This window comes from Gorilla gorilla, chromosome 9 (assembly GCF_029281585.2).
Source record: "Gorilla gorilla gorilla isolate KB3781 chromosome 9, NHGRI_mGorGor1-v2.1_pri, whole genome shotgun sequence".
Lineage (NCBI taxonomy): Eukaryota > Metazoa > Chordata > Mammalia > Primates > Hominidae > Gorilla > Gorilla gorilla.
This window is the reverse complement of record NC_073233.2, coordinates 69,069,184-69,082,005: the sequence shown is the minus strand read 5'-3', so window position 1 is coordinate 69,082,005 and position 12,822 is coordinate 69,069,184. Positions and strand designations below refer to the sequence as shown.

General features: G+C 53.6%; 1 protein-coding gene across 9 annotated transcripts in view; it reads left to right on the top strand.

Moving 5' to 3' along the window:
* Positions 1-2,592: 2,592 nt before the first annotated feature.
* VWCE (von Willebrand factor C and EGF domains) overlaps positions 2,593-12,822 on the top strand; it is a 38,076-nt gene continuing 27,846 nt past the window's right edge. For 3 of the 9 annotated variants that reach the window (XM_055354250.2, XM_055354249.2, XM_055354251.2), the window contains exons 1-5: positions 2,594-3,008; positions 6,374-6,468; positions 6,597-6,686; positions 7,023-7,151; positions 11,483-11,599. In XM_055354250.2, the coding sequence (XP_055210225.2) occupies positions 2,899-3,008; positions 6,374-6,468; positions 6,597-6,686; positions 7,023-7,151; positions 11,483-11,599 (541 nt within the window). In that variant the 5' untranslated portion in view covers positions 2,594-2,898. Of the gene's footprint in view, positions 3,009-6,373; positions 6,469-6,596; positions 6,687-7,022; positions 7,152-11,482; positions 11,600-12,822 lie in introns of all 9 variants that reach the window. The other 6 variants (XM_055354248.2, XM_019036282.4, XM_063693194.1 and 3 more) reach the window with 5 other exon arrangements.

Below are 12,822 nucleotides of genomic sequence, written 5' to 3'. Positions count from 1 at the left end.
GAGGGATCACAAGCCAGAGGCTGTCATTCTGCAGCCAACAACAACTTGGATCCTCCACCCTCAGTGGAGGGTCCCTTTTGTTACTGAGAAACCACAAGCCACAGAAGTGGGAAGAAACACAGGAACTGCAATCAAGGGATATGCCCGAACTAGTCTTGAACAATAGTAAGTTAGAGACTCTGTGTCCAAACTGAGAAACCTCAGGGTCAAACAAAAAGACAAGAAAAACAAAAACCAAACTAAAGGGGCAAATGTTGATAGGAGCAAGGTGAATGCCATAAGGTCACAGAAACTTCATGGGGAAATGAAAGAAATGCCAAGGGCAGTTTGGATGTTGTTTGGAGATTCACTAACAGGAATTTACTGTGTACTAAGTATCCTAAATTCCTTAGGGTAGATGTGGGTTTTCTTCAAGCACAAAGTTGCATCTCAGCTATTCCAGCTGTTCATTGGCCAATATGGAGCAAACTCTGCCAGGGAGTGAGTTTTACAGGGTGAGGTGGAGCGGGTGGGGCTCCATAATGTAGCTAAGAACAGAGGTAGCTGAGGTGTGCTGGAGTGTGAGAAGATGGCATGAAATATGGAAGCCATGTGGACACTTGTTCTGTGTATGCCTGTTGAAAATTTGGGTAGCTCCCCTAGGGCCAGGAAAAAAGAGCACCTATTTGACATTGGTGGTTTAGGGGCAGTGGAGGGGGAAAGTGTAACCTTCAGATGTTTGGGGCAAGAGAGAAAGATGCCTTAGGATTCCGAGGGTCCTTGGGACTCAGAATGGATATGACGGAAGTTGCATTCATCTTATGTTACAGAATATTTTGGCTCCTACTTGTTGAGAATATGTTGATAAGAAAATGGGCCAAAACAAACAAGGTGAGATACGGCCTCAAGGTGAATGTCTGCAAAAATGTAGCCACAAGCCGGGTGCGGTGGCTCACGCCTGTAATCCCAGCACTTTGGGAGGCTGAGGCGGGTGGATCATTTGAGGTCAGGAGTTCAAGACCAGCCTGGTCAACATGGTGAAACCCCGTCCCTACTAAAAATACAAAAATTACCCGGGCATGGTGATGTGCGCCTGTAGTCCCAGCTACTCGGGAGGCTGAGGAAGGAGAATTGCTTGAACCCAGGAGATGGAGGTTGCAGTGAGCCAAAATCATGCCAGTGCATTCCAGCCTGGGCAACAGAGAAAGACTCCATCTAAAAAAAAAAAAAAATGTAGCCACACAGCTTCAGGTAGGGAGACCACTTGGCAGCTTGTGTTTAAATAACATGAAAGCACAACAAAAAATGCCTGCTTTTTTTCTTTTTTCTTTTTTCTTTTTTTTGAGATGGAGCCTTGCTCTGTCGCCCAGGCTGGAGTGCAATGGTGCAATCTTGGCTCACTGCAACCTCTGCCTCCTAGGTTCAAGTGATTCTCCTGCCTCAACCTGAGTAGCTGGGAATACAGGCGCCCGCCACCATGCCCAGCTAATTTTTGTATTTTTAGTAGAGATGGGGCGTCACCATATTGGCTAGGCTGGTCTGGAACTCCTGACCTCAGGTGATCCGCCCACCTCAGCCTCCCAAAGTGCTGGGATTACAGGTGTGAGCCACCGCACCCGGCCACCTGTGGTTTTTCTTTACTGCAAACTCAATGTGTCATAATTAACATCATGGGGTTGCCAAAAAAGTAATATTAGGGTGCATTAGTAAAAGTATGGTGTCTGCAGGAAGGAGGCACGAGTCCAGGCCACCGCTGGTACGCCATGTCCATTTGTGGCCACCAATGTTAAGCACCTCAGTAAAGGCAGAGGTAGCAGGAAGGCCAAAGGAACACGGATTGTTCAACTGGGAAGTGAAGATACTTTAAAACAAATGTGGTTCAAAACTGGATTGGGCCGCTTCTTAACAGGTAGTGAGTTTCTTACCCCTGGAAGTATTTAAGCAAAATCTTGACTAATTGTGGGTGGCTAAGGGAAAGATTACTGCATGGAGCAGAAGGTAAAATCAGTTATCCTTTCAGCTTTCTCCCAGCGGGATGATTTTGATTTCCGCACCCCTTCTTTGCCTAAATCCCTAGGCAGCCCCACAGTCTCTGACAACGGCCTGGGGCAGCTGCAGAAGGGGCAAAGAGGAGCCTTCCAGATCTGCTGCTGCCTCTCCACTGCCAATGGCACCAGCTGCTTCCTCGTCTTGCCACCAGCAGTCGGGAGGCCGGCCATCTGCCCCCTGGGTGCCCAGAGGAGCCCGGGGCTTCAAAAGTGGCTAGGGCCCCCGGCCAGGGAGCGGTTGGACCCACAGATCAATGCACTCCGGCGTTAGGGTGCAGACCTTCTGGCAGGCTGGGGGCAGGCCTAGAACTGCTCAGCGGCACAGCGACCTGGCGTCGTGGGTTCGAATTTCCACGGTTCCCACCTCGTGACAACAAGGCGTCTCGGGTCCCACCGACAGGGGCCATGCCTGGGGCGCGCAGCCTCTGGTGCTAGCCTTGTTCCCGAAGTCTGTTTCCTCCCGGGGCCTCGGTCTGACGCCTTCAGTCAGCGCTTCGCAGGAAGCCGACTCCCAAACCGGGGCAGGGGGTGTGGGCCGAGGGCGAAACCCCGCCCCCAGGGGTCCCTGATCTTTGCCCCCGCCCCGGGCTCCGCGCCTCTCGGAGAGGCATCAGCAGGCGGGCGGCGTTGCCTTTGTGTGTTTCGCTTCGAGGTGCCAGAGACCCTCCCCACAGTCGTCCGCCGCGTCCCCTAGCGGCCCTCGGCCCCTCCTCTCGGCGTCCCCAGCCCCCCTGCTCAGCTCCGCGTGCCATTTCGGGGATCGCTGGTTCGCTCCCCACGGCGCCAGGAGGAGGGGCGAGGGCCGGCAGCCCCCTCTCCCGCGCGCGGCGCAGGAGCCGAGCCCAGCCCGGGGGACCCGCCGCCGCCGGTCATGTGGGCCGGACTGCTCCTTCGGGCCGCCTGTGTCGCGCTCCTGCTGCCGGGGGCACCAGCCCGAGGCTACACCGGGAGGAAACCGCCCGGGCACTTCGCGGCCGAGAGGTAAGCGCCCGGAGCTCCTCCCCGCTCCCCCGCCCGGGAGAGCGCTACCGGCGTGCAGTCGAGAGGCGCGGAGGGGCGCTCAGGAGCCGCAGGCAGCCGCGTGTCGGGGCTTCCTCTGGGGTGCTATCAGCGCGGGCACAGCTCGGGGACGGCACAAAGAGTCAGCAACTTGTGCCTCTGGGCGGGTGCTCATCGTGCGCCCCTGGATGGGGCTGTCCAGACTGGGACCTGGGAGATCGGAGGTCCAGGCGTTGGGTGACTCCTAATGTGCCCTGGAGCGCGGACCTCTGGAGAGGGGAGCCCAGGACGTGCCATCTGGTCTCCGGACTGGCTGGCTCACCCCCCAGCGTGCCCGTGGCTCTGCCCGGGCAGCGCCTGGCCTCCCCTGCCGCGCGGGGCTTTCCCTGGGTCTTGGCCCTACGAACTTCATGGACCTTGGAACAGCCGGGGTCTCTGGGTCACTTTTCGTTTTCTGTCCGTGCGTGTGCGCGCGTGGGGGTGGGGTGCATGCCCCTCCGCTGTCTTTCGCGATGGATGCCGCCCTCCGCACGTGCTTTCCCCCGGGCCGCGGTGGGGCCGTGCGCGTGTGTGCGTGATGCTCGGAGCTAGGGAACACTGTGTCAGCGGGCGGCCTGGCCCGCGGCCACGTCCTCCGGGGGGCGCGCAGCGGGGGCGGCCCGGCCAGGCTTGTAGCTCACACGTGTGTTCCACAGCCACCTCCAGTTCCTGCTCAGATCCTGTCCCGACTCCCCGGCGTTCCACAGGCTCCCACCACCTGTCCCTCTGTCACCAGCCCTAGGAGGCTCCTTAGGGCGCTCTGGCGGGTGCTCGGTCCCTGCCCACCTGAGAGTTCGACTCCATAAGCCTCCCTGGGCACCCTTTTATCTGCCGCCTTGGTGGCACTGCCTGTCCGTTTCTGAGAGACCCAAGGCTCCGCTCGTTCGCCCGGTCCCCTCCTTCTCAGGCTGCTGCCATAATCACTCCAGCAAGGGGGTGGATGAGACTTCACTGCCGGCTCCCGCCAGCAGGAGGCCCCCCCCCCCCTTTCTTCTGTGATGACCTCAGAGAGGGAAAAAGGCCCCAGGGACAGCTTTCCTCAGACTTTTGTGTGCTGCCATTGCGCCCTGAGCTTCCCTTTCCGGAATACTTGTCACATTTTGGCACAGATTTTTCTCCCCAAGAACACAAGTTTGCCTTGTCCCATGTCCCCAGTGCCCAGCGCAGAGTGGGTGCTTTACAAAGTGCCTGCCTCGCAGAATCATCTTCCCTCCGCTCTGAACACTGGTGGAACCCCGTTGGGAAGGGGTTTCTTGTCCCTTTCCCTTGACCCGTTGCGGTGGGGTTGGAAGCTCAAACCAGGCTGGATTTCATCACCCTCTGTCCAGTCCATGACTGGAGCTGGTTGCAGTTGTCCTCTCTGTCCCCCTCCAGGCCTGCAGTTGTGCTGTTTCCCCTGCTAGAACACCCTCTCCCTTCCTCTTCTTTTGCTGGCTGCCCTACTTTTTTTTTTTTTTTTTGAGACAGAATCTTATTTTGTCACCCAGGCTGGAGTGCAGTGGTGCGATCTCGGCTCACTGCAGCCTCTGCCTTCTGGGTTCAAGCGATTCTCATGCCTCAGCCTCTCGAGCAGCTGGGACAACAGGCACATGCCACCACACCTGGCTAATTTTTGTATTTTTTTTTTTTTTTTTTTTTTGAGATGGAGTTTTGCTCTTGTTGCCCAGGCTGGAGTGCAGTGGCGTGATCTCAGCTCACCGCAACCTCCGCCTCCCAGGTTCAAGCGATTCTCCTACCTCAGCCTCTCAAGTAGCTGGGATTACAGGCATGCGCCACCATGCCCGGCTAATTTTGCATTTTTAGTAGAGTCGGGGTTTCTCCATGTTGGTGAGGCTGGTCTCAAACTCCCGACCTCAGGTGATCCGCCCGCCTCGGCCTTCCAAAAGTGCTGGGATTACAAGCATGAGCCACCGCGCCCGGCATGTATTTTTTTTTTAGTGGAGACAGGGTTTTGCCATGTTGGCCAGGCTGGTCTCAAACTCCTGACCTCAAGTTATCTGCCTGCCTTGGCCTCCCAAAGTTTTCTCTCTCACTTCAGCCTAGATGCTGCCCTTCCAGGAACCCCCCCGACCCTCCTCAGGGCTCCACAGCCTGTCCCACTGTGGCATTTGTCACTCTATGCTGTTATCACCTAGCTCCTGGTCTGCCCTACTTTCCTTGAAGGTGGGGGCAGTAGTTTGTTTATGGCTGTATGGTCACGCCTTACTCAGCACCCAGCACCAGTTGGATGCATCTGGCTTCCTGCCCTTTCTGGACCTCATTCCTGCTTGAACAGACCCCTACTGCCTCCAGTTTTGGGCAGCTCATTCATGACCCCACACCCACCCAAGAGATGTCACCTATGCCATTGCCCTTCTCAACCTTTCCCTCAACAGCCATTTATTGAGCACCTACTACATGCCAGGCACTGCTGTAGGTGCTGGGGTAAATAGATAAGAAACCCTTGTCATCAGGGAGTTGTAGGGGAGACAGTGAATTAATAAATTAAAAACTAATGTCGCAGGAAGTAAATGTTGTGGAGAATAAAGCAAGGTAAGGGTGGACAAGGAAGGCCTCTCTGAGAAGGTGCCATGGGCAGAGATCTGGGTGAAGGGAGAGAGGAAGCCCAGTGTGTGTCTGAGGAAGAATCTTTCTCTCTCTCTCTCTTTTTTTTTTTTTTGTTTTGAGACGGTCTGGCTCTGTCACTTAGGCTGGAGGGCAGTGGCGCCAACTTGGCTCGCTGCAACCTCTGCCTCACAGGCTCAAGCCATTCTCCCACCTCAGCCTCCCGAGTAGCTGACCCTACAGGTGTGTGTCACCATGCCCAGCTAGTTTTTGTGTTTTTAGTAGAAATGAGGTTTCACCATGTTGCCCAGGCTGGTCTCAAACTCCTGGGCTCAAAATGATCAGCCTGCTTCGGCTTCCCAAAGTGCTGGGATTACAGGCGTAAGCCACCACACCCAGCCATAAGAACCTTTCTTATACCAGGAACTGCAAGTGCAAAGGTCCTGAGGCAGCCACCCCTGGGGCTCCTCATCTATTGCACAGCCTTTCTTCAACTCTGAGGGCCCTCTCCTGGCCACTCTGCTGTGTGTTCATGTGGCAGATATCTGTAGGAGGCCAGTATCTATTGTCTCACACTTTTGTCTCTGTCTTGCCTCCAGGAGAAGACTGTTTGGGTTATTTTTCTTTGGAAACTTCCCATTGCCCCTCCAGACAGTTCTCGAGAATTGTTTGTTGATTCACTTACACACTGGCTGGGAGACTTTCCTGTTGACCAGTGTCTCCCCCAGTATAGAATGAGGAAAGTGCTCTCTCTTCTCTTGCAGACGCCGGCTGGGCCCCCACGTCTGCCTCTCTGGGTTCGGGAGTGGCTGCTGCCCTGGCTGGGCCCCCTCTATGGGTGGTGGGCACTGCACCCTGCGTAAGTGCTTGTCCCTGTGCCCCAAGTCTTCTCCTCCAGCAGTGTGTGTTGCCAGCCCTCAGTCCCTGGTCCGAGGGGCAGACGGGGGGCCCCAGTTCCTCGTCTCTCACCTGCACTTCTCCTCTCAGCCCTCTGCTCCTTCGGCTGTGGGAGTGGCATCTGCATCGCTCCCAATGTCTGCTCCTGCCAGGATGGAGAGCAAGGGGCCACCTGCCCAGGTAACTGGGGATGGGAAGGGGCTGATGGGAACAGATGAATGAGCATTGAGGTTATGTCCTGGGCAGTGGGCACTTGAGATGTGTCCTGGCGTCTCAGCTTCAGACAACTCCATTAGGTAGACATTTTGTGTCCATTTTATAGATGAAGAAACTGAGACACAGAAGTTGTTGTCTTGCCCGGGGTCACACAGCTGGTAAATGGCAGAGCTGGATTTAAACCCAGGCCTGTTTGCCTTCAGAGCTACCCTCTCAACAGAATTCAGGAGGACCCTGGTGAAGTGGGGATGGCTGGGACTGCCACGGGGTGCATGCTCACTGGTGCGATGCCTGCTCTAGAAACCCATAGACCATGTGGGGAGTACGGCTGTGACCTTACCTGCAACCATGGAGGCTGTCAGGAGGTGGCCCGAGTGTGCCCCGTGGGCTTCTCGATGACGGAGACAGCTGTTGGCATCAGGTGTACAGGTGAGACGCCTGGGAGTGGTGGGGGAGGGGGACAGCGGGAATTATATCTCCTCCCCCTCCTGCCGGGATGGTCTCCAGTGTATTGCAAGAGCCAAGCTGAGCCAAGACAGGCTCTGATGTTTGAGAGTGGGCAGAGAGACATGAGAACAAAAGAAATGTGTCACTTCTGTTATTTTACAATTATTTATTGAGCACTTCTTAGGGGCAGGAACTGAGCTAGGGACTGGGGTTATGGGAACCACAGTTGATCCCTGTTAGGGAGTTTTTTTTTTTTTTTGAGACGAAGTTTCACTCTTTTGCCCAGGCTGGAGTGAAGTAGCATGGTCTCAGCTCACTGCAGCCTCCACCTCCTGGGTTCAAATGATTCTCCTGCCTCAGCCTCCTGAGTAGCTGGGATTACAGGCGCGTGCCACCACACCCAGCTAATTTTTGTATTTTTAGTAGAGACAGGGTTTCGCCATGTTGGCCAGGGTGGTCTCGAACTCCTGACCTCAGGTGATCCACCCACCTCGGATTCCCAAAGTGTTAGGATTACAGGCGTGAGCCACCGCACCCAGCCCCATTAGGGAGTTTCTGAATATGAGGAAGGAAGACAAGTAACAGGACAAGAACAGCTCAATTGTCATGGGGACCTTAACTGGGAAGGGCAAGGTGCCAGGGCCCACAGAGGGGCATGGAACCCAGAGTTGGGAGGGTTGGCCAGGGGAGGCTTCTTGGGAAAATGACATTTAAAAGATGAGGGACGCTAAACTCAATAATTATTTTGTGAATGTATTATTTGCTTGTGATTTTTAAAACATTTCTACGGACAAAATCTGTTACCTTCCCCAGAAACAGTCACTGTGACCAGTTTCTTGTCAATCTTTCCAGAGCAACAAAAGCCTTTTTGGAGTTTTAACTTCGTAAAAGTAATATTTCTCCCCCTGAATAGAAAAGCAAGAGATAGTTCATTGTAGAACATTTGGAAAGTAAGAGGAGAAAGATGAAAATAAGCATTCTCTGGAAGTCCCCACCCGGAGATATTTGTTACTAAAATGAAGTTTTTTTTCCTGCCCTTTTCCCTGGGTGTGTCTGTGTTTGTGAGTGTGTGTACGTGTGTGTATGTATGTTAAGCATGCAGCATATATGTACGCTTTATAAAATTGGGATTATATCTTATCTGTAGCTTTTATTATTTTTCCCATCTAATTTTATGTTGTAGGCATCACTAACAATTCCTTGCAACATAATTTTTTTTTTCGCTAGGCTTGGTGGCTCACGCCTGTAATCCCAGCACTTTGGGAGGCCGAGGCGGGTGGATCACTTGAGGTCAGGAGTTCAAGACCAGCCTGGCCAACATGGTGAAACCCTGTCTCTACTAAAAACACAAAAACTAGCTGGTGTAGTGGTACATGCCTGTAATCCCGGCTACTCAGGAGGCCGAGGCAGGAGAATTGCATGAACCCAGCAGGTGGAGGTTGCAGTGAGCCGAGATCACACCACTGCACTCCAGCCTAGCGACAGAGCAAGACTGTCTCAAAAAAAAAAAAAAAGAAAAAAAAATTTTTTTTTAGCAGTTACATATGTGGTTGCTGTAATTGAAATAACTATTTGTCTGTTGTCCCTTATTTAAGAGGTTTGCAGTGTTTCACCAGTATAAATAATGCTGCCATAGGGCCGGGCACGGTGGCTCACCACTGTAATCTCAGTACTTTGGGAGGCCGAGGTGGGTGGATCACGAGGTCAGGGGTTCGAGACCAGCCATGACCAACATGGTGAAATCCCGTCTCTACTAAAAATACAAAAATTAGGTGGGCGTGGTGGCGGGCGCCTGTAATCCCTGCTACTCAGGAGGCTGAGGCAGGAGAATTGCTTGAACCCGGGAGGCGGAAGTTGCAGTGAGCCGAGTTCGCGCCACTGCACTCCAGCCTGAGCGACAGAGTGAGATTCCGTCTCAAAAAAAAAAAAAAAATGCGCCATAAAGAGGCTTCCTGTCAGTTTCTCTGATTATTTCCCAGAAGGATGCTGTTGGGTCCAAGGGTCTCAATAAAGGGGTCTTGGAGCTCATTGCTTGTTGCAGCATCTCCTCCAGATAGGAAAACCAATGGAAGCAATTGATCTGCTCCTGAATGCCTTTCACTTTGGGACATTTTCTGCATGTACTTCTCATTGCAGAGGCAAACGGAACCAAGGAAAAGCCAGAGAACAATGTCAAAGCACTTGCAGGACAGGGTGGCACTGACTGTAGCCACGAGACATCCCAGTGGAATGGGGTTAGTCAGAGTGGGCTTCTTAGCGGTGTTGAGCATGGTCTTGACGGTCCAGCTGTTGGGAAGAGTGGGTAGCTGCTGGGTAGAAGGCTAAGTAGGGGATAAGGAGAGTGGGGGTGTCCCATGGGCTTGGGGGCCACAGTGGCGAGGCTTACTACACAGTGAGTGCAGATTGAGTAGACTGAGCTGAGCCCGTAGGTCCTCAGAAGCTGTCGCGGATCTTTGGCAGGGAAGGCATGGCATGAAGCATGATTTGGGGAGATCTGTCTCCCAGCTCCTATCATCCCTCAGATCAGAACATCTCACTAGGCTCACCTTCGTAAAGTACTACTTGGATTTAGTCACCGCAACTTAGTCTCATCTTTTTTTTTTTTTGAGACAGAGTCTTGCTCTGTTGCTAGGCTGGAGTGCAGTGGTGCGATCTCGGCTCACTGCAACCTCTGACTTCCTGGTTCAGCGATTCCTGTGCCTCAGCCTCCCAAGTAGCTGGGATTACAGGCACGTGCCAGCATGCCCAGCTAATTTTTGTATTTTTAGTAGAGACGGGGTTTCACCATGTTGGCCAGGATAGTCTCAATCTCCTGACCTCGTGATCCGCCCACCTCGGCCTCCCAGAGTGCTGGGATTACAGGCGTGAGCCACTGCACCTGGCCTTAGTCTCCTCTTAATCCATATCTTCAGTCCTGTCTCCTGCTGCCTCAAAAGGAACCCAAGCTTCAGCTAGTCTGGGCCTCAGTACAGTTTGCAAGGAGCCCAGCTGCTGCCTGGAAGCACCTCAGACCCTTTCTCCACCTGGGCAGTCCTTCTCCCGATACTCCTGGTCCTCTCAGCCAGTCACTCTTCCAGGGCATGCCTGCCTGGGCCAGTCTGTCGCTGGTGGGGCATATATCATCCCAGCAGGCACTGTTCTCCCCTGGGTTTGTGTCTTGGCTCCCGTGTTATCAGACCGTGAACATCTGGAGTCAGCGCTGTGTCTTAGTCACATATGCGTCCTCAACAGCACCCCTCTGGGTCTGCTGCACGCAGTTGGTGCTCTATGAACCTTTAAGAGAATGACTCTGTTGATTATTTAATCAACCTCCCTGTCCACTGCCCTCTGCCCTTTTGAGGGCCCTTTGGGGTTGCCCTGCGGGCCAGGACCATTGGAAACAGTTCGGTCTCAGCCATCTTCTCTCGTCATCTGATCTTCATGGGTTAAAGGGGGCCCCAGTCCCTTGGCCTCTTCCTTCCTGGGGTTTCCTCATAGCCAGTGACCTTCCTGGTGTCTGCTCTTTTTTCCTGGGGTGCAGGTGGGGATTCCATGCTGCTGAGGGCAGGCTTGGTGTGGGCTCAGGGTCCTTGTGGGGTTGATTTGTTCCTGAGTCACAGTCATGTCAGAGAGGGCCGTGCAAGGGAGATTTCTTTTCTTTACTTTTTTTTTTTTTTCTTGAGATGGAGTCTCGCTCTGTTGCCCAGGCTGGAGTACAGTGGTGCGATCTTGGCTCACTGCAAGCTCCGCCTCCTGGGTTTACGCCATTCTCCTGCCTCAGCCTCCCGAGTAGCTGGGACTACAGGTGCCCGCCACCATGCCCAGCTAATTTTTTGTATTTTTAGTAGAGATGGGGTTTCACCGTGGTCTCGATCTCCTGACCTCGTGATCTGCCTGCCTCAGCCTCCCAAAGTGCTGGGATTACAGGCGTGAGCCACCACGTCCGGCCTTCTTTTTTTTCCTGAGATGGAGTTTTGCTCTTGTTGCCCAGGCTGGAGTGCAATGGCGCAATCTTGGCTCACCGCAACCTCCACCTCCTGGGTTCAAGTGATTCTCCTGCCTCAGCCTCCCGAGTAGCTGGGATTACAGGCATGCACCACCATGCCTGGCTAATTTTGTATTTTTAGTAGAGACGGGGTTTCTCCATGTTGGTCAGGCTGGTCTTGAACTCCGACCTCTGGTGATCCGCGGGCCTCGGCCTCCCAAAGTGTTGGGATTACAGGCGTGAGCCACCATGCCCGGCCTGCAAGGGTGCTTTCTTCCCAGACACTGACAAATGTGTAAGTTCCTCTTGCGAGGACCACTGTGTAAACACGTGCTTTCTCTCTTTCCAGACATTGACGAATGTGTAACCTCCTCCTGTGAGGGACATTGTGTGAACACAGAAGGTGGGTTTGTGTGCGAGTGTGGGCCGGGCATGCAGCTGTCTGCCGACCGCCACAGCTGCCAAGGTGAGCTGCAGAGAAGGAACGGCTGCTCTGGGAGGGGTAATGGGGATGCCACATTGAACACTCAGCCCTGCCATGCCCAGCGCAGTGTGCTCTGTGCGCCACTGCATTGAACCTTCACCACCGGCTTCAGAGGGAGATGCTATTATGCTTCCTGTTTGACTGATGTGGAGACTGAGGCTTGCCTAAGGCCAAGTCGTTAGTAAGAGGTGGAGTCAGAGTTTGAATCCCAGCACATCTAACAGTTAGAACCGACTGCTGCTGGCCTGGCGGGTTGGCTCACATCTGTAATCCTTGCACTTTGGGAGGTCAAGGCGGGAGGATCACCTGAGGTCAGGAGTTTGAGACCAGCCTGGCCAACATGGTGAAACCTCGTCTCTACTAAAAATACAAAAATGAGCCAGGCGTGGTGGCGAGCACCTGTAATCCCAGCTACTCGGGAGGCTGAGGCAGGAAAACTGCTTGAACCCAGCAGGTGGAGGTTGCAGTGAGCCGAAATTGCACCACTGCACTCCAGCCTGGACGACAGAGTGAGACTTCATCTCAGAAAACAAAGTACCTGCTGCTGCTGTTGCAGGATAAAGGGATGGTGATGGAGGAGAGGCTGTGAGGAGAGCCAGGGCAGAGTGGGCCGACCAACCTGGGGAAGGAGGCCACTGAGATGAGGGAGGGCCGGGAGAGACTCAGGCCATGAGTCCCGAGGAGCCATGGGAGGGGCATACCGGGATGGGGTCATTCACTGACTACATTCATCAGTTTCACCTGCCCCACTGCTGGCCCAGGCTCTGGAGCTACCCTGGGGAGTAGGATCCCCCAAGTCTGATGGGGAGCAGAAGAACAAGCTTAGGATAAGTGTTGGGAAAACCCAGGGAAGAGAAGGAATCCTACCTCTTCAGTTTGCAGGATGAGAGATCTTACAATTATTACTCATTCTTTTAAAATGCCTTTTATTTACGCATTATGGAAAGAATCTCACAAGGCCGATAATTGTGAGCTCCCCCTGAATCTTACATTATTATTTTCTTTATGTTTGACATTTTCATAAATTATAAGAAAAAATTTGAAAGCCATGGTGCTAGCCCAGGCCCTCTTTCCCACTGCTGCCCTCTGCTCTCCCTGGAGAATAGCCTGCGCGTCTTAGTCTGCTTGGGCGGCCATGATAAAATTCCACAGGCTGGGGGCTTATACCACTGACATTGATTCTCATAGTTCTGGAGGCTGCAAAG